This window comes from Danio rerio, chromosome 10 (genome assembly GCF_049306965.1).
Source record: "Danio rerio strain Tuebingen ecotype United States chromosome 10, GRCz12tu, whole genome shotgun sequence".
NCBI classification, from domain to species: domain Eukaryota; kingdom Metazoa; phylum Chordata; class Actinopteri; order Cypriniformes; family Danionidae; genus Danio; species Danio rerio.
This window is the reverse complement of record NC_133185.1, coordinates 50,174,794-50,195,361: the sequence shown is the minus strand read 5'-3', so window position 1 is coordinate 50,195,361 and position 20,568 is coordinate 50,174,794. Positions and strand designations below refer to the sequence as shown.

Here is a 20,568-nt window from a genome sequence, read left to right as displayed (position 1 = left end):
TGTGTGTGTGTGTGTGTGTGTGTGTGTGTGTTTTCTCCCTTGGCGACTCTCTCTCATTCCCTCTGTTTCTCACTCTCCCACACAGACAAACAGACTAAAGCTGCTCTCCTGAGTGCGACTGTGTGTGTGTGTGTGTGTGTGTGTGTGTGTGTGTGTGTGTGTGTGTGTGTGTGTGTGTGTGTGTGAATCTGAGGAAAAGGAAAAAGGAAGAGATGCTCTGGAGAAAAGATGAAGCTGATGGGAAAACAGGAGGAAAGGAGAACCTGCAGCAGAGACTGTCGCCCACACACTGACACACTCCAGCACACCGTCTGAACACACACACACACACACACACAAACACACACAAACACACACACTGTGACACTCACTCACATGCAACATCAGGCTATGAGAAAACACTGATGAACAAAGGCAGAAATGATTGTATTCAATAGCCTAATACTGCAGCTAATAATGAAGAATAAACAATACAAAGTGAATCAGAGTGATATTATAGAAAAATATTACACTATATATAATGTTATTATACTATTTATTAAACATTACAATATACTTTTTATAATATTACAATATGTATTATCATAAAATAAACAAATGTATTAATAATAAAACTGTTTTAAACATTGTGTATTATGAAATGCATTAAAATTGTACATTATAAAATTTATTGTCTTACATAAAATGGATCAATAATTTAAAAATATTATTAATACATACTTTTTGAAACAAATATTTTGTTTTTATTATTATTATTTTAGTAGCAGTAATATTAAAAATAAAGACAATAATAAATATTAACATATGTTATAAATGATAAAATACCAATAAAATGTTTATATAAAATCTATTTACTTTTATAAAAAAATATTATAAAATGCAACAATTAAAAACATTACATAACAAATCTTGTTTTTATAATACATTTTTAATAATAATAACAACATCAACAAATACTTATTAATACTTTTTAATAAAAGTTTAATATAAATAATAATAAACAAATATAATAATAGTTTAATAATAAATCATTATTTTATAATAAAAAATAATAATTAGTCATTCAAAATATGAATACATCATATCAAAAAATAAAAATCTATTATACAATGCATCAATAATATAATAAAGTTTTTAAACTACACTGTAAAAAAAATGTAATTTTAAGTTTATGTTTCGGCATCCAGCTAAAATAAAATAACGGCCGTAATTCAATTTTAGCTGGGGTGCCCAAACATAAGCGTAAAATTACTTTTTTTTTTTTTTACAGTAAAATAACAGATGGTCAATTAGAGAAATTTATGGTAAATTTCTGTAATTTAATGGTGTTAATTCATAATACATTTCTGTAATTTATTGGCCGTTATTTTATGTTTTTTTCCAGCATCCCAGCTAAATAAAATAACTGCTGTTAAATTACAGAAATTTGCCGTAAAATAACAGATGGTAAATTACAGAAATTTTACAGAAATTAAAATTAAAGAAAATTTCTGTAATTTAATATCTGTTATATTGCGGTAAATTTCTCTAAGTTAATATCTGTTATTTTACAGTACATTTTTGTAATTTAATATCTGTTATTTTGCTGTAAATTCCTGTAATTTAATATCTGTTATTTTATGGTAAATTCCTGTAATTTAATATCTGCTATTTTACGGTAAATTCCTGTAATTTAATATCTGCTATTTTACGGTAAATTCCTGTAATTTAATATCTGTTATTTTACGGTAAATTCTTGTAATTTAATAGTCGTTAATTTAAAGTAAATTTCTGTAATATAATATCTGTTATTTTACGGTAAATTCCTGTAATTTAATAGTCGTTAATTTAAAGTAAATTCCTGTAATTTAATATCTGTTATTTTACTGTATATTCCTGCAGTTTAACAGTCATTAATTTAAAGTAAATTTCTGTCATTTAATATCAGAAGAGCGGGAGCACTACAGTTCATTTTAGATGGGCACTTTCTATCGAAGACTAAAAAGGGCATGCACAGGTTAAGCCCTTATGTATGCATGTGCCTGCTATATATTATATAACTCAATAACTGTTATTCTAAGTGTCTGCCTAATAAACAATACAAAATAAATGCTGCAAAATAAAACAGTGTGAATGAGAGAAAGTGTTTGTGTGTGTGTGTGTGTTTGTGTGTGTGTGTGTAGAGGCGTATTTACCTGGCGTCCGCTTCACTGTAATATTCTCTGGCCACGATGTCTTCAAACAGCTCTCCACCTGTGACGCTGAACACAAACACAGATATTATATTCACGATTTATCCTCAAATACTGAGATTCATACTGAGCAGGATATTTCTACAGGCAGGCCATAGGGAAATGGACACACTAAGATATAAACTGGACAATAATAATAATAATAAAAATAATAAATACATAAAAAACATGTAAAATGTACCACTAATAAATAATTACAAAATTGAAAAAAAAATTTAAACAATTAATTAAATATTACAGTTATTATTTATAAATAACATTATATATTATTAATTACATTTTTTAAATATTAATAAAATAAATCTAAACACTTTTACAAGAATAATAATAATAATAATAATAATATTAAAATATAATAATAAAATAACTAATAAACTAATTTTGCTAAACTAAAATGTCAAACAATTTAAAAATAAATAAATAAATATAACAAATAAAAAATCCATTTATAATTAATTATGAATGTATATGTTTTATTTATTATTTTAATGAACTGATTCATATTTCATAATAAAATAAGTTAAAATATATTGAAATAAAACTAAATTAAACTAGCTACATAAAATAATAGATTTTAATACAAAGTGATGATGTGATGAGTGGTGTCATTTAGTATGGTGCAATAGTTTTTCTTTCATAATAAATAAAACATTCTCAAATAAACCAATAATAAAACCAATGTAACAGCAATTGATATAAGTGATTGGAGATACTTATTATGCTTTAATAGTTTTTCTTTCAAATGCAATGTAAAGTTGATACAAAGCAGCCTAAAACAGCCTGAAATTCTGGAGCAACACTGAGCTGCTATTATTTATTATCAATAATGATTCGCCACTATCATATATTATTATTAATTATTCACACTCCTGTGTTTTCTTTGTCTAATATTTCCCAAATGATGTTGAACAGATTCAGGAATTGTTCACAGTATTTCCTCTAATATTTGTTCTTCTGGAGAAAGTCTGATTTCGTATAGAATAAAAGCAGTTTTTAATAGTTTTAAAGCCATTTTAAGCTCAATATTATTAGTCCCTTCAGCAATATTAGTGTTGGATTGTCTCCAGAATAAACCACTGTTATACAATGACTTGCCTAATTACCCTAACTTTACCCTAATTACCCTAGTGAAGCCTTCACATGTCACTTTAAGCTGTATAGAAGTGTCTTGAAGAATATCTAGTCGAATATTATTTACTGTCATCATGACAAAGAGAAAAGAAATCAGTTATAAGAGATGAGTTATTAACACTATTATGATTATAAATGTGTTCTTTCCTTTAAAGAGAAATCGGGGGTAAATATGGAGGGGGGGTAATAATTCTGACCTCAACTCTATGTTTACATGGCACTGTAAAGACATCAGCATCAAATAACACAGAGTGCAGCATTTATTGAGCAAGCTCAGTTAATATGGCTGAGAGAGAAACAGACGATATGAGGGAATCCTCCAGAACAGCAGCATCACTGGGGTTTCAGGCGGGAAACCCGGATCCAGTGTTTCCATGGAAACAACAGATCAGAGAGAGAGAGATGATGCTGAGTGGGCGTGAGAGAGAGAGAGACACTGAAAATCTCTCTTATATTTTAGCACAGTATCTGTTCTCATGCCATCTAGCCTAGGCATTTATAAGATTCTGACTGTATGATAACCTTGGAACATCACAGTATTGCGAGTACTGCTCTAAAATAAGCTCTTTTTAGATGTTTGAGCAACAACATTGTCCCCTATTGAACACATTATACTTCATTTTAAGAAACAGTTGAAGAGTTGAGATGCAAACCCCTCTGCATCCATCAGACCTGTTTTCTTGTAAATGAGCATTTTCTATCAGGCTCCTCTGATCAGGTTCAGAAGTGTCGTTTTATATGTAATGATGAGGTTATTAGCTGGTAAATAAAATATATTTTGTTCATAAATGTCACTTAAGATAATTCTTTGTTTTTTAACAAAGGGAGATTTTATTTTGCATCAAAACCAGCTAAACCCACGTCTGCTTTTACAGCAAAAACATATTGTGGATATCCACATATCAGGACAAGACAGTGTAATTAGCTGAAAATCACTAAAGATGCTAATTACTTTACCAAACACATCACACACACCACCTCAAATTACAAATACAGTTGAAGTCAGAATTATTAGCCCCCCTGTATTATTAGCGCCCCTGTTTATTTTTTCCCCCAATTTCTGTTTAATGGAGGGAAGATTGTTTCAGCACATTTCTAAGCGTAATAGTTTTAATAATTTATTTCTAATAACTAATTTATTTTCTCTTTGTTATGATGACAGTAAATAATATTTTACTTGATATTCTTCAAGACACTTCTATACAGCTTAAAGTGACATTTTAAGGCTTCACTAGGATAAGTAGGTGAACTAGACAGGTTAGGGTAATTAGGCAAGTTATTGTATAATGATGGTTTGTTCTGTAGACTATCAAAAAAAAATAAGCTTAAAGGGGTTAATAATTTTGTCCCAAAAATGGTGTTTAAAAAATTAATAACTGCTTTTATTCTAGCCGAAATAAAACAAATAAGACTTTCTCCAGAAGAAAAAATATTATCAGACATACTGTGAACATTTCCTCAATCTGTTAAAAATAATTTGGGAAATATAAAAAAAAATAATAAAATAAAAAGGGGGCTAATAATTCTGAATTCAACTGTATATAAATCTGCCAAGTAAGTGGCGGTTCATTGCACTGTGATAAACCAGGGAAAAGGCAGAAGGAAAATGATTGAATGAAATCTGTAAAGTAAGTGCATTAATCAAAACGTTAATTAAATCTGAACAATCTGTTGTCATGTCTGATATTTGGGATTTAGATGTAATGTGCGTAGAGCAGTGTAAACATTGTAAACTAAGCTTGTTAGATTCAAATAATGTAGTTAGTGTAAAATGTGCAGTGCAAAACATTCTGATACAGTTTTTTGAAGGGTGTAAACATTAAAGTAAAGTAGATAAAACATATTTCCCTTGTGCACCCGCTATCATTACATGCCATGTGCAAAATGCAAATACTATTAAAATATGATCAATTCAGATATTGTGGTGTACTGCAAGTAGAACTGAGCAAAACACTGTGAGACATCAATATCTGAGCATTGTCCATCAATATAAAAAGCAGATCAGGCATATAGATATTATGAAGTCATATAAAATTTAATGAATGTTTTTTATTTTAAACTGGTTAATTAAATAATTAATTATAAATAAATAAATTTAATTTATTTATTTACTTTTTTAATAAATGTATTTTAATGTATTAGTTATATTATTTATTCATATTTAATATTATTATTATTATTATTATTATTATTATTATTATTATTATTGATTCATTTATTGTTTATTTAATATTAAAAATATTTTTAATTAGTTAATTAAATAATTCATTATAAATAAATAAATAAATAAATAAATACATTTGTTTTATTATTTATTTATTTATTTATTTATTTATTTATCTATTTAATAAATAATATGTATTTTAATGTATCAATTATATTTATTTATTTTATGTATTTGTATTATTATTATTATTATTATTATTATTATTATTTATTATTATTATTATTATTATTATTATTACTATTATTATTATTATTATTATTATTATTTATATTTATTATTATCATTATTATTATTATTATTATTGTTTTTATTATTATTATTAGTAGTATTATTATTTATGGATTCATTATGGATTCATATACATTATTGCCTTCTGCTGTCTTCACTAGTTTAAAAAAACAGATTTCTCTACAGCTCAAGGGAAAATAAATCAGCAATCAGAAATGAGTTATTGAAACTATTATGTTTACAAATTTGCTGATAAAATCTGCTCACTGTGAAACAGAAATTGGGGCAAAAAAATATTCAGGAGGGCTAATCATTGAATAAATCAATAAAGCAGAATATTAAATCACTCACAGGTCAAACAGCAGGTAGTGGAAGCCCTCCTCTGATATACTGTCATGGAGGCGCACTGGAGAAAGAAACACATCATCATTACTGACACTAATGCAGACAACACACACAAACACACACACACACACACACACACACACTCAAACACACACACACTCACCGATGTTGGAGTGTTTTAGCAGACGGCAGATCCGCGCCTCACGCTCCAGCTTCTGGTGGTCTGATGAAACAGTTCAACATCCTTTAATTACATTCTATACTATATAATATAAAAATTGCACAGTAAATACAAATGAAAAATAAACATTCAATCTGTAATACATGATTAATAAATAAACAAACAAATAAATAATAATAAAATGTATTGAATGAGTAAACTAAATAAATAAACAATAAATAAATAAATTAAACAAATTGAAAATAAATAAACTAAATACTCAATCAATAAATAAACATATGACAAACAATACTTAAATAAATTAATGAATTAACAATAAAAAATATCACATCAAACATCATTAATAATTAATTAATTAAATAATTAAATCAATCAATAAACAATCAATAAGTAAATAATAAATAACTTTATTCATTTATTTATTTATAATTAATTATTTAATTAACCAATTAAAAATAAAAACATTTATTAAATAATAAACAAACAATAAATGAAATAAAATTAAATAATAATAATAATAATAATAATAATAATAATAAAATTAATACATTCAAATACATATTATTTATTAAGTAAATAAAGAAACTCATTAATTTATTTTTAATTAATTATTGAATTAACCAATTAAAAAAACTTTTAATAAATATTAAACAAACAATAAATGAATCCATAAATAATAATAATAATAATAATAATAATAATAATAATAATAATAATAATAATAATAATAATAATAATAACAATAATAATAATAATAATAATAATAATAATAATAATAATAATAAATACAAATATAAATATAAATATAAATAAATATAATACATTATATAATAAATACATATTATTTATTAAGTACATAAATAAATATATTTATTTTTTATTTCTAATTAATTATTTAATTAACCAATTAAAAATAAAACATTAAATAAATATTAAACAAACAATAAATGAATCAATGATAAATAATAATAATAATAATAATAATAATAATAATAATAATAATAATAATAAAGACACAAACACAGTTGCACACACATAAACATAGATAAAGACAGATGCACACGCACAAACACACACCCACACAAATAAACACATATGCACAAAAATGAACACACACAAATGCAGATGCATACACACACACACACACACACACTCAGACACACTCTCACACACACACACACACACACACACACAAATAAACACACACATGCACACAAATGAGCAAACACGCAAACACAGTTGCACACACAAACACATACACACATACACAAACAAAACTCACATACACACACAAACACACACACACACACACACACACAAACAAACAAACACAGATGCACACATACACAAAACTCACACACGCACACAAACACAAACAAACACACACAAACGCAGATGCACACACAAACATGCACACAAATAAACACACACACAAACACACAAATACACAAACAAACACGCGCACACAGGCGCACACACAAAAAACACAAACAGATGCAAAAACAAACAGTTTACACTTCTGCTGATCTGAGATCTGAGGGAAACCAGTGATTGAAGTCCTTCTGCTCTACAGTTCAGTCAGCAGCAAAGGTCGAGCACAGCAGCACATGATGGACACACACACACACACACACACACTGACACACATTAATGCACATATACACTCACTCATGTACAATCACACATTCCAGCAAGCACACACACATAAAAAGTGTGTGTGAGTGAACGAGTCAGTGAGCGAGTAAGTGTGTGCGAGTGTGTGTGTCTTTGGCTCTGATGGTTTTTGCTGCAGAGGCGTTTGGGTGTCAGGATTCATTCTCACAGGTTCACACAATACGCTCACACGACTACTTCACCAGAGTGTGTGTGTGTGTGTGTGTGTACTGTGAATGCGTGCTTGGGTATATTATTGCGTTTGTGTATAAGTGTGCGTGCATTTGTTTGTAAGTGTGTGTATCAATGTGTGCGTGTGTACGTGCTTGAGTGTATTATTGTTTTTATGTATAAGTGTGTGCATCAATGTGTGTGTGTGTGTGCGCGCGTAGGTATATTATTGTATTTGTGTATAAATGTGTGTGTACATTTGTTTGCAAGTGTGTGTATCAATGTACGTGTTTTTGTGACATATCAGGACACAAATCTGTATAATGACATGGGTATGACACAGGTATTACAAAAAGGAGGTGAAATATGAGGACATTGGTGACGTCCTCATTTCTCAAAATGCTTATAAATCACACTGAATGAGTTTAATCAGAGAGTAAAGCTGCACACAGTCTCCTGTGATGGTTGGGTTTAGGGGTGGGGTGGGGTGAGGGCAATACAATATACAGTTTGAACAGTATAAAATGAATGGAAACCTATGTAATGTCCCCACTTTTCACAAAAACAAACATGTGTGTGTGCGTGTGTGTGTGTGTGTATGTGCTTAGGTATATTATTGCATTTATGTATAAGTGTGTGCATCAATGTGTGTATGTGTGCTTAGGTATATTATTGCATTTGTGTATAAGTGTGTGTGTGTGTGTGTGTGTGTGTGTGTGTGTGTGTGTATGTGTTTTTTTTGTGGAATCATCTGGCGCTCATCATGTGTGCTCACACCAGACGGCAAGTCTGAACAGCCATCATGCCAAGAGCACAGCACAACACAACACACACACTCACACACACAGAGAGAGACACACACACAGACATAAACATGCATACACATATACACAAAAACAAACACAGACACAAGTACACACACACACACACACACACACACACAGAGAGAGACACACACACAGACATAAACATGCATACACATATACACAAAAACAAACACAGACACAAGTACACACACACACACACACACACACACACACACACACACACACATACACACACACACAGAGAGAGAGAGAGACACACACAGACATAAACATGCATATTGCATACACATAAACACAAAAACAAACACAGACACAAGTACACACACACACACACACAGGGGGTCTTGGTTTGACACTATGTGATGTGCTGAAGTGGAAAAGCTGACTGCAGCAGAGTTCACCACATCTGACAGCTCTGAGTGTGTGTGGTCGCGCCTCAACACTGAGCTGGATGAACACAACAGAAGCAGAAGCAGCAGAAGCAGAAGCAGCGCTCCAAGACTTAAAAGAGCCAGCGTGAGGAGGCGGAGCCACGGCTGGGTGACTGACACTCAGGTCAGCCAATGAGGACACACGTCTTCCTCTAGACCAGGGGTGTCAAACTCAATTCCTGGAGGGCCGCAGCCCTGCACAGTTTAGTACCAACCCTGCTCCAACACACTTACCTGCAGGTTTCAAACAAGCCTGAAGGACTCAACTAGTTTGATCAGGTGTGTTTAATTAGGGTTGAACTAAACTGTGCAGAGCTGCGGCCCTCCAGGAACTGAGTTTGACACCTGTGCTCTAGACTGATTCTCAGTTTTCTCCAGCTGCTTACACTGATGTTAGTGCTGCAAACCCTTATTTCAAGCTCTTTCAGAGTGAATAGATCAATCTGTCAGACATCCACACATCACTGATCAGTGGATTTACCTCGAGCTGAGAGCTTCTTGGTGTTGATGATTTTGGAGGCGTATTCCTGACCCGTGCTGAGTTTCGCACATCGGCGCACCACGGAGAAAGCCCCTCTGAAAAACACCAGAGGACAGAACATTACAGAAACACTCCACTAGAGAAGATTTGCAGGAAGCATCTATTTACTGCAGTATCTGCCATTATAGTACATGTTGTGTGTGTCTCTGCATCCTCGTCCACTCTGGTGAATCGGTTATAAAATTGCGGAACAATATGTAAAGCACTTATAGAAAAAGCATGTGACCTGCTGCAAGTGATGTCACTTCCTGTGGCGGAAAACTCTGGAAGGCACTGAGGCGTGTCATGACTCTTCTCTCATTCATTTGTGTTAAACGTTCAGGATTGACCAATGCTATCTTTTCTGATGGTTTCAATGGTTGAATGGATTGAGCTCTGATGTTGTCAGCTGTAATGTCATCAACTCTGCTACTGCTGATGGGGAGTTCATTGTGTCTTGATGAATTTCTGATGAATGTATTTCTCTTATTTATTTGCTTATTTGAGTGATTTCAGTATCATTATTATGTATCTATCTCAGACATGCGTCCCCGCTCAGTTGCAATGACTCCCAAAATATGAAGAGCCTAAAAATGCCCATGAACTTCAGCTGAAGCTTACCGTTGACAGCTGAAGGTACAGTGTGGGAACTAATGGAGGAGAGTTAATGTTTGAATTTGGGTGGAGTGATACGACAAAACAAGTGTATTTAACCTGTGAGCTAGCCTATACTCATTAGACACTCGAACGACCCGTCTCTGCTGTTACTGATGCTGTAACAATAAACTGCTTTGCATAAAGACTTCGAGATCTCAGACTTTGTTATTTTTTGAGAACTTTGACTTGGAAACTGCAAACCACAATCTTTTATCGACAACACCGTCAACCCTGCTACTGTCAACTCTACTACCATCAACTCTGAGACCGTCAAATCTGCTACCTTCAATTCCGTTACCGTCAACTCCGATACTATCAACTCTGCTACCGTCAAATCTAAGACCGTCAACTCTGAGACGGTTACCGTCAACTATGCTACCATCGACTATACTATTGTCAACTCTGCTACCGTCAAATCTGCTACCTTCAATTTTGTTACCGTCAACTATGCTACCATCGACTATACTATTGTCGACTCTGCTACCGTCAAATCTGCTACCTTCAATTTTGTTACCGTCAACTATGCTACTGTCGACTCTGCTACCGTCAAATCTAGACCGTCAACTCTGAGACGGTTACCGTCAACTATGCTACTGTCGACTCTGCTACCGTCAACTATGCTACCATCAACTCTGCTACCATCGACTATGCTTCCGTCGACTCTAAGATGGTTACCATCAACTGTGCTACTTTGGCGTGTGTGTGTTGTTGCACTAGATTATTGGTTCCTTTTTTTATTATCGGAAGGGTATTTTATTTTGAAAGGCGGTTTAAAGGAAATAGACATGACAAACAATTAATTACTTTCCTTTTACTTCAATATTTTGCATTCTTCTTATTTCAGTGTTTAAAGTTTCAATAGTGTTCTCTTTCCATCCATGTGAAAAATAATATAGGTATTTATAAGTGAGTATGACCATGTAGGCGCGAGATAATAGCTGACGTAGTTTCCGGTGCGCGCTCACTTTGTGAGACGGCGTCCGACAGACAGGTGCGTTTTTCGGCTCCTCTTATAAATGCCTATATTATTACATTGATATGGATGTTTAGATTATTCAGTATCTTCAGTAAGGTTAACTATTGTATCATTATTGTGAGGGAAACAGATTTGGATCATAATTGAGTGTGGAGCGTTTCATATAAGTTAAGTTTAATGAGCACAACGGCTAGTCCAAATTAAATTCTGTATATGTTTATTATTTTGTTTCTTTACTTTCATTACATATAAATTATGTATGTAAAATGTGATTTAGGGCTTTAAATTAAATCGGGTTGACACTTTACATTTATTTTTGAAAAGGTTTATGTAGCATATCTGCATTTTCCTGTAAAAATGAGAACAAATGAGTCGAAAAATTGTGTACTGATCAACAGACATTGCTGTGCTGTGAGGATATGTTGGACTGATGTCTGTTATATGCTTTATGATACAAAGAGACAAGAATAAACTCAAGTTCGACCACATTGCTGTATGGATCCTTTCATTTAAACCAACAAACACAACGCAGAAGGACATCCATTACACTACCATCAACTATGCTACTATAGACTCTGCTACCTGTCAGCTCTGATACCATCAACTCTGTGACCTTCAACTCTGAGATGGTTACCGTCTACTCTGCTACCATCGACTATGCTACCGTCAAATCTGAGATGTTTACCGTCAACTTTGTTACCGTCGACTCTGCTAACCATAGACTCTGAGATGGTTACTGTCAACTCTGCAACCATCGACTATGCTACCGTCGACTCTGTTACCATCAACTCTGAGATGGTTAACATCAACTTTGCTACCGTTGACTCTGAGACAGCCAACTCTGCTACAGTCAACTTTGCTACCATCAAATATGCTACGGTCAACTCTGATACCCTCAACTATGTGACCATCAACTCTGAGACAGTCAACTCTGAGACCGTTACTGTCAACTCTGTGACCATCAACTCTGCTACGGTCAACTCAGCTACCGGCAACTCTAAAACAGTTACCATCAACTCAGCTACCAGCGACTATGCTACGGTCAACTCTGCAACCGTCATATCTGCTACCATCAACTCTGCTACCAGCGACTCTGTTATGGTCAACTCTGATACCCTCAACTCTGCAACCGTCAACTCTGCTACGATCAACTCTGAGACCGACGACTCTGAAACCAGCAACTCTGAGACTGTTACTGTCAACTCTGATATCGTCAAGTGTTGCATTTTCAACATGTGCACACATAAATTGTGACAATCAAATATATGCATATATGTATTTATATATGTATTTATATATGTATTTTTATATATATATATATATATATATATATATACACACACACATATACATACATACATACATACATACATACATACATACATACATACATACATACATACATACATACATAATAAATATACACAGTACAAACACACATATTATGTAAAAAAAACTTTAATGTTGGATGCGATTAATCGTGATTTTTTTGCGATTGAATTATTACTATTATTGTTTATACTAATACACTGATATATAAGCATATTCCAGAGTTGTACTAGTAATGAATGCTGTCATTCTGAACACTGAGCTCTGTGTTTCTCATCACTGGCCTCAGATCAGTGTAATGAGCTCTCAGCGCAGGTGTTTGATGCGCTTTATATTGCTGATATTCTCCGCGGAGCTGAATGTGGAGCAGCCGCTGTCTTTACTGCTATTTTCAGAAAGACCTGCGTTCTGGACTCACTGGAGACAGTCATGATCGCGTCTGATGTCATTCCTGAACGGATAATTATAGCTCAGCCTGCTGGAGTTACACAATACAGCAGATCGAGAGAAGAAGAGCTGCAACGTACTGGAAATATACAGTTAAAGTCAGAATTAAGACCATTTTAAATCTTTTACATTTCTTTTCTGCAATCTCTGTGATTTTCAGCACATTTCTAATCATAATAGTGTTAATAACTTATCTCTAATGACTGATTTATTTCCTCTTTGTCATGATGACAGCACATAATATTAGTCTAGATATTCTTCAAGACACTTCTATACAGCTTACAGTGACATGTAAAGGCTTCACTAGGGTAATTAGGGTAAAGTTAGGGTAATTAGGCAAGTCATTGTATAACAGTGGTTTGTTCTGGAGACAATCCAACACTAATATTGCTGAAGGGGCCAATAATATTGACCTTAAAATGGGTTTAAAACTATTAAAAACTGCTTTTATTCTAGCCCAAATAAAACAAATCAGACTTTCTCCAGAAGAAAAAGTAATATAGGAAATACTGTGAAAAATTCCTGAATCTGTTCAACATCATCTGGGAAATATTTGAAGAAGAATAAATATTGCACAGAAAGGTATATCATTTTGCCTTAGACTGTAAATTTCTTGTAGTTTCTTCTCTAACCTCTCATACTATGTGCACCCGGTACCGGGTCTGTGATGTCATCGACTTTCGCTTTCAGATTTAAAGGGCTGCATTGCACCAGACCCCCGTAAGTGGTTTCGTTTGAAAGTGTAGAATCTATATTTTATTCACATATGCATCACTTTACTTTTTATTCCACAGTACAAGTTATTTACAGTAAAATACACAGTATTTTGGATACCTGAGCTGGGCATTGAACATTGGTTCATTTTCATATTTTTCATATGGTTCATAAACAGGCCCGGATTAAGAACTCAGGGGCCCCTGGGCACATTGTCTTGTAAGGCCCCCTACCTGGCCGCACCCCTATAGTTGAATTAATAAAATAAGAATAATATAATAATTTTTAAATAAAATTAATCTATAATTTGTTGCCCACATATTTAAATAAATGATATATAGTACATATGTATTTATAGTCTACAAAGATTTAACTTATTTTTCAAAGCATTGAATAAAAATACTAATAAAACATATATATATATATATATATATATATATATATATATATATATATATATATATATATATATATATTTATATATATATTTTTTTTTTCTTTTTTTTTTTTAAGGGTATTTTAATGTATTGCTTTTACAAACTTAAAGCTTATTATTGCTATGGCATATAACGCACAATGCTTCTCCAATCCAGTTCTATAAATCTGAGTTCTATGAATCTGAGTCTTTCATAATACAAACACTGATTTACTGTCTCTCCCTGTATTTTCTCTTCTCGTGATGAAGACTTGATTATAAACCTAAAAGTATCCGAAATCACACACACTATACCTCTTCTCTCCCGTCTTTCTCCTCTTCTGGGCCTTTCTCTCTCTCTCCCTCTCTCTCTCCTTTTCTGTCAGAACTGCGCTGCCGTTAGCCTCCTCCGCCTGGTTAATGCTAGCTTCTCATCATTTAAAGTTAGCATAACGTCTTCTTCTGTACCCTCATTCTCCTGATCATGGGTCTGTTTAAAGATGGTGTGTATGGAAAATGCCTCAATAAAGATGCCTCCTCTCCTCTTTCTCTCGCGTTTGCTAAATCCACTTGTCCACTCATTTTTGATCTATGACAGATATAACGTTACACCACAGTCCGCTCAGTTTAGTGCGGGTTATTACAAAACTGACGTTTCCGCGCTTGACCAATTACAGCATTCTGTTTAGTTAACGAAAAAAGGCAGTTTAAATATAGTAATTATATTAATATGTGATCGCGATTTTTTTGCTCTTTTTGGAAATACAGTTGTCTGAGCAATGTAGTTTTTGCAGAGAGGGAGGCGCCTATAATAAGGCTAAACATTATTAAATACCCACGAGACACTTGTGACTTTATATCACATTTGCATCATTTAAAAAAAATGTTTCCTTCCTGTAAAAAATAAATATATTTCCAATCTGATATGTAACGGGGAGAAAAAAAAGTAGCACGAGTTCAGCTGATGGTGGATTCGAACCGAGTTGATGATCAATAGCGTCAAAACATGAAACTGCTCGCCTTACAAGGTGCGCCTCTGCGGCTGTATTCGTAATCAGCTCTATACTCATCTTGTCTCTATCAATCAGGCATCGATGGGCGTAAACCCTGAATAGCTTATTCCAACTAGATGCGCTATTTGCAATTAGCCAAAAAAGACACTCCGAAATTGTCTTTTTTTTCTTCCCCCTCGCAGGGGCCCCTAGTGCACACGGGCCCCTGGGCCTGTGCCCATAAGGCCCATTGGTTAATCCGGCCCTGTTCATAAATGACACATGTACAAGTTATAGCTCAAATAAAAGCTCTTGCCGGTGCTCATACGGTGTAGCATTCTTTTACTTAATTATATTCAAATATCAAACAGTTGCCGAATGAATCTCGGTGTTTCCATGGCGCAGAAGTGAAAACAATACATTCATGATCAATAAGCAGCCCCAGATAGCACAGACAGCTGTCATCTCTCACCTTATGCTGTGCGCTTCAGGGCCATTCTCCTCTGTTTTTGAGGTGATGTGCATAAGTAATCCTTTTATATGTCTGACGTGGTCCAAACACAGTGAATTATGTTTGATCAAACAAAAGAATAGTGAAATATGAAACCAATGATCGGTCTCTGTGGCTCGTACAGCACCTCTCATCAGTTGGAATACGATAACTTTTGCACAGATTATGGTGGAGACATTTTTCTTTTTTCCTATGATTACAGACATGTGCAGGAGCCACCAACATTAATTACAGCACGCTAGAGCACACACAACCTAAAAGGGACACTTTTAAATTTGAGTTCGTAAAAAAAAAAATACAAGAAGCTCCTCTTTTTTTAGGTGTTTATTATATTTTTTCGATAACCCTATTTTATCAAAGAGTTTTCTTTAAAATTATACCAAGTTTTTGCATTCACACCTCTGCATGTGGATTTGGAAAGCTTTTAAATTTGGGTAGGCAAAATCCAGGCGTAAATCCCAAAATAAGGGTTTAAGAGGCTAAAGAAATGCTATTTTTGTTATTAGCTATTTTAATGTATTGATTTGTGTAATGATCATATTTAAAGAAGGCAGGTAATACATATTTTCCAGATCTTGGTCATTCTAGTTTAGGCTAGACTTTTACTCTTTAATCTCTGTGAATGTGTGTAAGGATTATGCAGTTATTCTGACTCTGATTGGCTGTTTTAGTGTTTGTTTTCAGTTCTAGGTTCACCTTTGGGTCACTATAGCCTGTAAGTTCCACCCAGCTGGTCTAATGGAGGTGTCTACTGGTGGATGAAGGTTCAATGGCTGTTCAGTCTTTCCAGTGCACAATGTTGATTTATATTAAATTTAACTCATATCTGACTCCAGTTTGAGTATGAGGTGGTTTAGAATATTAATATATTTATCTTTAGTTTTATCTGACTCCAATAATAAAGCATTAAGAAGATTATATCAATATATAATTCAGATGAATGTTTGAACCTTTTGTCTTCACTCGTAACTATTACATTTGTTCATTCGGGTGCTCATGTCGCTCAGAGAAATCGCCCCAGCCGAAGGCGTCCCTCACGATCACACTCCGGTCAGTCTTGAATATTAAACAGAGGTAATTGACTAATACTTTAGATGGCCGCTCCCATGCTTGCTTACTCTAAAGTACTTTTAACTAGTCCCGCTTAGATGTACACCCTTGAGTAAAGACAATATCATTTCCAATCAGAAGGTTAGGGCATTAATATAAATGTACCCGACTACTGAACTCTATAATCATTTTGGTTTTCACCAAGTCCATGGTTTCCCATATGAACTTAATTTAGAATAATATTACCTTCAAACAAAGGTCGGGTCCCCAATCTAGGTTAGCCGTGCAACTCCTTGTTGTCCTAGACGGAAGTTAACGCCCTTTCCACCTAAGTACACTTGAATCAATATCAAGAGTCAGTCGGATCCCTAAAACACAGTTAGTGTGCCCAATGCTCCATCTCAACTGGATTCTAGTCCGTCTACAGACCTGACGCAAGAAGAAGGATACAGCGTAATCTACTAGAACTAATAATTACAGAGTGAGCAAAATATGGTCAAACATTACAATTTATTAGCCAGGTAAATGTGTATTATACCACTTCAATCAGTCAATTCATAAACGATCAATACAAGACATCAAATTCTCAAAGATAAATCCAAGATTAAAAGAAGCACACCTGACAACAAAATATACATAACATGGAGCGTAATGCACATTTTGTACGTCTCTGTTTTCGGCTCTTGTTTGGATTGTCAAAGACATCAAAATATTTGTGATATCTCAAACCTTGCAAACCAAAGAGCGTAGAATGACCAAGAGGCGACACTCAATACAACGCTCCATTGCAACAGCAGCGGCCAGCAACAGCTGCTTTGTTTTTTATTTATTTATTTAAAAGTGCATTAAAGCTGAGATACAACCTGAAAGACGACAATACAACACTCACTATCACAATCATCAGCACTTTTAATAGTTTATTTACAGACTTATAATATGCTGCTGTTCTATTGGAGTATTCCAAAATGGCCGCCGCGCCATCTAGTGGCTGTTTCCCAAATTGCACTAGAGTGTCGCCTCTAGGTGATTCTATGCTCTTTGCTATAGCCAATAGCAGAACAGCAGCTTCTGGGGGGCGGGGTTTAAGAGTGCCCATTTGATCAAGTGGTGCTCGCTGCAGAGCCATTTAAGGAGAGGTGAGCTCCAGAGAGGGGGAGCTTAAGCTTGAGCTCCACCTTTTTTGCACTTCTTCTACGCGTGATGTCACTGGGGGTAGGGTTAGGGGTGGGGTTGGTGTACGCATTAAAACAGCTTACAGGAGGAGGAGCGACAGCTCATGCTCCCCCTCTCTGGAGCTCACCTCTCCTCAAATGGCTCTGCAGCGAGCACCCTCTCCATTTGATTGGTCAGATTTAGATAAATGCACTTTGCACGCAAAACACAGAAGCTTGGCACTTAACATACATTTTATTTATCACACCTGCCTGTGATGGCTATTGCATATATTATTGTCACAATAGGGGCGGCGCGGTGGCACAGTTGGTAGCGCTGTCACCTCACAGCAAGAAGGTCGCTGGTTTGAGTCGCTGCTGGGTCAGTTGGTGTTTCTGTGTGGAGTTGGTGTGGGTTTCCTCCGGGTGCTCCAGTTTCCTCCACAGTCCAAACACATGCGCTATAGGGGAACTGATCAACTACACTGTCCATAGTGTATGAGTGTGAATGAGTGTGTATGGGTGTTTCCTTGTACTGGGTTGCAGCTGGGAAGGCATTCATTGTGTAAAACATATGTTAGATAAGTTGGTGGTTCATTCCGCTGTGGCAACCCCAGAGGAATAAAGGGACTAAGCCGAAAATAAAATAAATGAATGATCACAATAGGAGTCATTTTTATTTGCAGCTCTAATCATGAGGCTAAAACGTAAAACGTGATTTAATTCAGCTACACTCTAAAAAAAATTAAGTTTGTCAACATTTAGGGTTAATTTTTTAAAGTGTAGCTGAATTAAATTAAGTTTAACGTTTTAGCCTCCCATTAGATCCTCCTATTTAATCACATTTCATTTACATAAAATTAAATAACACTTTTAAACCCAACGATTTCAAATCAATACGACAAATATTTTCTTGATCACTCATTCATTTTGCTTGGGCTCAATCCCTTTATTCATCAGAGGTTACCACAGCGGAATGAACCGCCAACTATTCCAGCATGTTTTACACAGTGGATGCTCTTCCAGCCGCAACCCAGTACTGGGAAACACCCACACACACATACACTATGGCCAGTTTAGTTGATCAATTCCCCTATAGCGCATGTGTTTGGACTGTTGGGAAACCAGAGCCTCCAGAGGAAACCAACACGGGGAGAACATGCAAACTCCACACAGGAACACCAAATGACCCAGCCGGGACTCAAACCAGCGACCTTCTTGCTGTGATGTCACAGTGCGACACCACTGAGACACCGAATTTATGATAATAGATATATAAATAATTTACCAATTAGAAACATTTGGTTAAAGGTTTTAAAGCACACTAAGGTGATTATAAAAACAGCCCATTACTGTGAGAAAGACAGAACCTGGCAACCCTGAGTCTGACAGGAGGAACAGAAACATCTTAGTAGTAAAGCAGAAGGTCAGCGTGTGTGTGTGTGTGTGTGTGTGTGTGTGTGTGCGTGTGTGTGTTCTGATCAAACACACTGCAAACATCCAGAAGAAAACTGTGCAAAAGACAACACACACACACACACACACTGAAGAAGAGGAGCTGAGAGAAAACACACACACCCATACACACACAGACACATGCATGCATATATAGACATACACACACTCTCCCACTCTAAGACACTTACACACAAACACTCTCTCACACACTAACACACACACGCTCTCTCACACTCTAAAAAACACACACTCACTCTCATACACACATACATTTCTCTCAAAAACACATACTTGCACACTGACACACAAACTCTCCCATACACACAACTTACACACACACACACTCGTTCATGCTCACACACAATAATACAAGATAAACTACTAATTAAAACTAATAAAATAAATTAACGTGGACACGCATCTCTAATATCTCTGACAGAGAAACATGCAATCTGCTCACACACACACACACACACACACACACACACACACACACACACATTCACTCTCTCTCTCTCTCTCTTCTCACACACTCCTCTACATCCTGCAAGACCCGCATGCCATCAAACCTCATCTCAAACATCTCCACAGAGCATCACATCCCTCTGTATACCTGCACAAACACACTTCCTCCATTCTACTAGGAGCACACCTATGCTGGAATGAAGTGAGAGTTCCTGACAGCTCCTCATATATAATCTCCATCACGCACACACACACGCGCACACACGCACACACACACACACTTACTTTCCGAGCTCCTCGTAGAGCTGGTACTCGTCGGTGAAGCGCGTGCAGGTTGTGGTTGCCATGTCTGTCCTCTTCCAGCTGTGAGTGTGAGAGTGTGCAAGACTGGATTAAAGGCTACTCAGGCTGGACTGAGGCTCCACCGTCCGCACCGTGAGCTCTCGCCGACTGAATGC

The 20,568-nt window shown here is 34.9% G+C and overlaps 1 protein-coding gene across 16 annotated transcripts in view; it reads right to left on the bottom strand.

The window, feature by feature from the left end:
- The window catches only part of camk2b2 (calcium/calmodulin-dependent protein kinase (CaM kinase) II beta 2), a 64,641-nt gene extending 44,073 nt beyond the window's left edge, over positions 1–20,568 (bottom strand). For all 16 annotated transcript variants that reach the window (XR_012386599.1, XM_009305704.5, XM_009305705.5 and 13 more), the window contains exons 1-5: positions 20,396–20,568; positions 9,907–10,001; positions 6,326–6,385; positions 6,169–6,223; positions 2,175–2,240 (exon numbers count right to left, since the gene is read on the bottom strand). Coding sequence is in view for 15 of the 16 variants with exons in the window: in XM_009305704.5 (XP_009303979.1) it covers positions 2,175–2,240; positions 6,169–6,223; positions 6,326–6,385; positions 9,907–10,001; positions 20,396–20,457 (338 nt within the window). In the remaining variant the exon portion in view is untranslated. The remainder of the gene's footprint in view (positions 1–2,174; positions 2,241–6,168; positions 6,224–6,325; positions 6,386–9,906; positions 10,002–20,395) is intronic.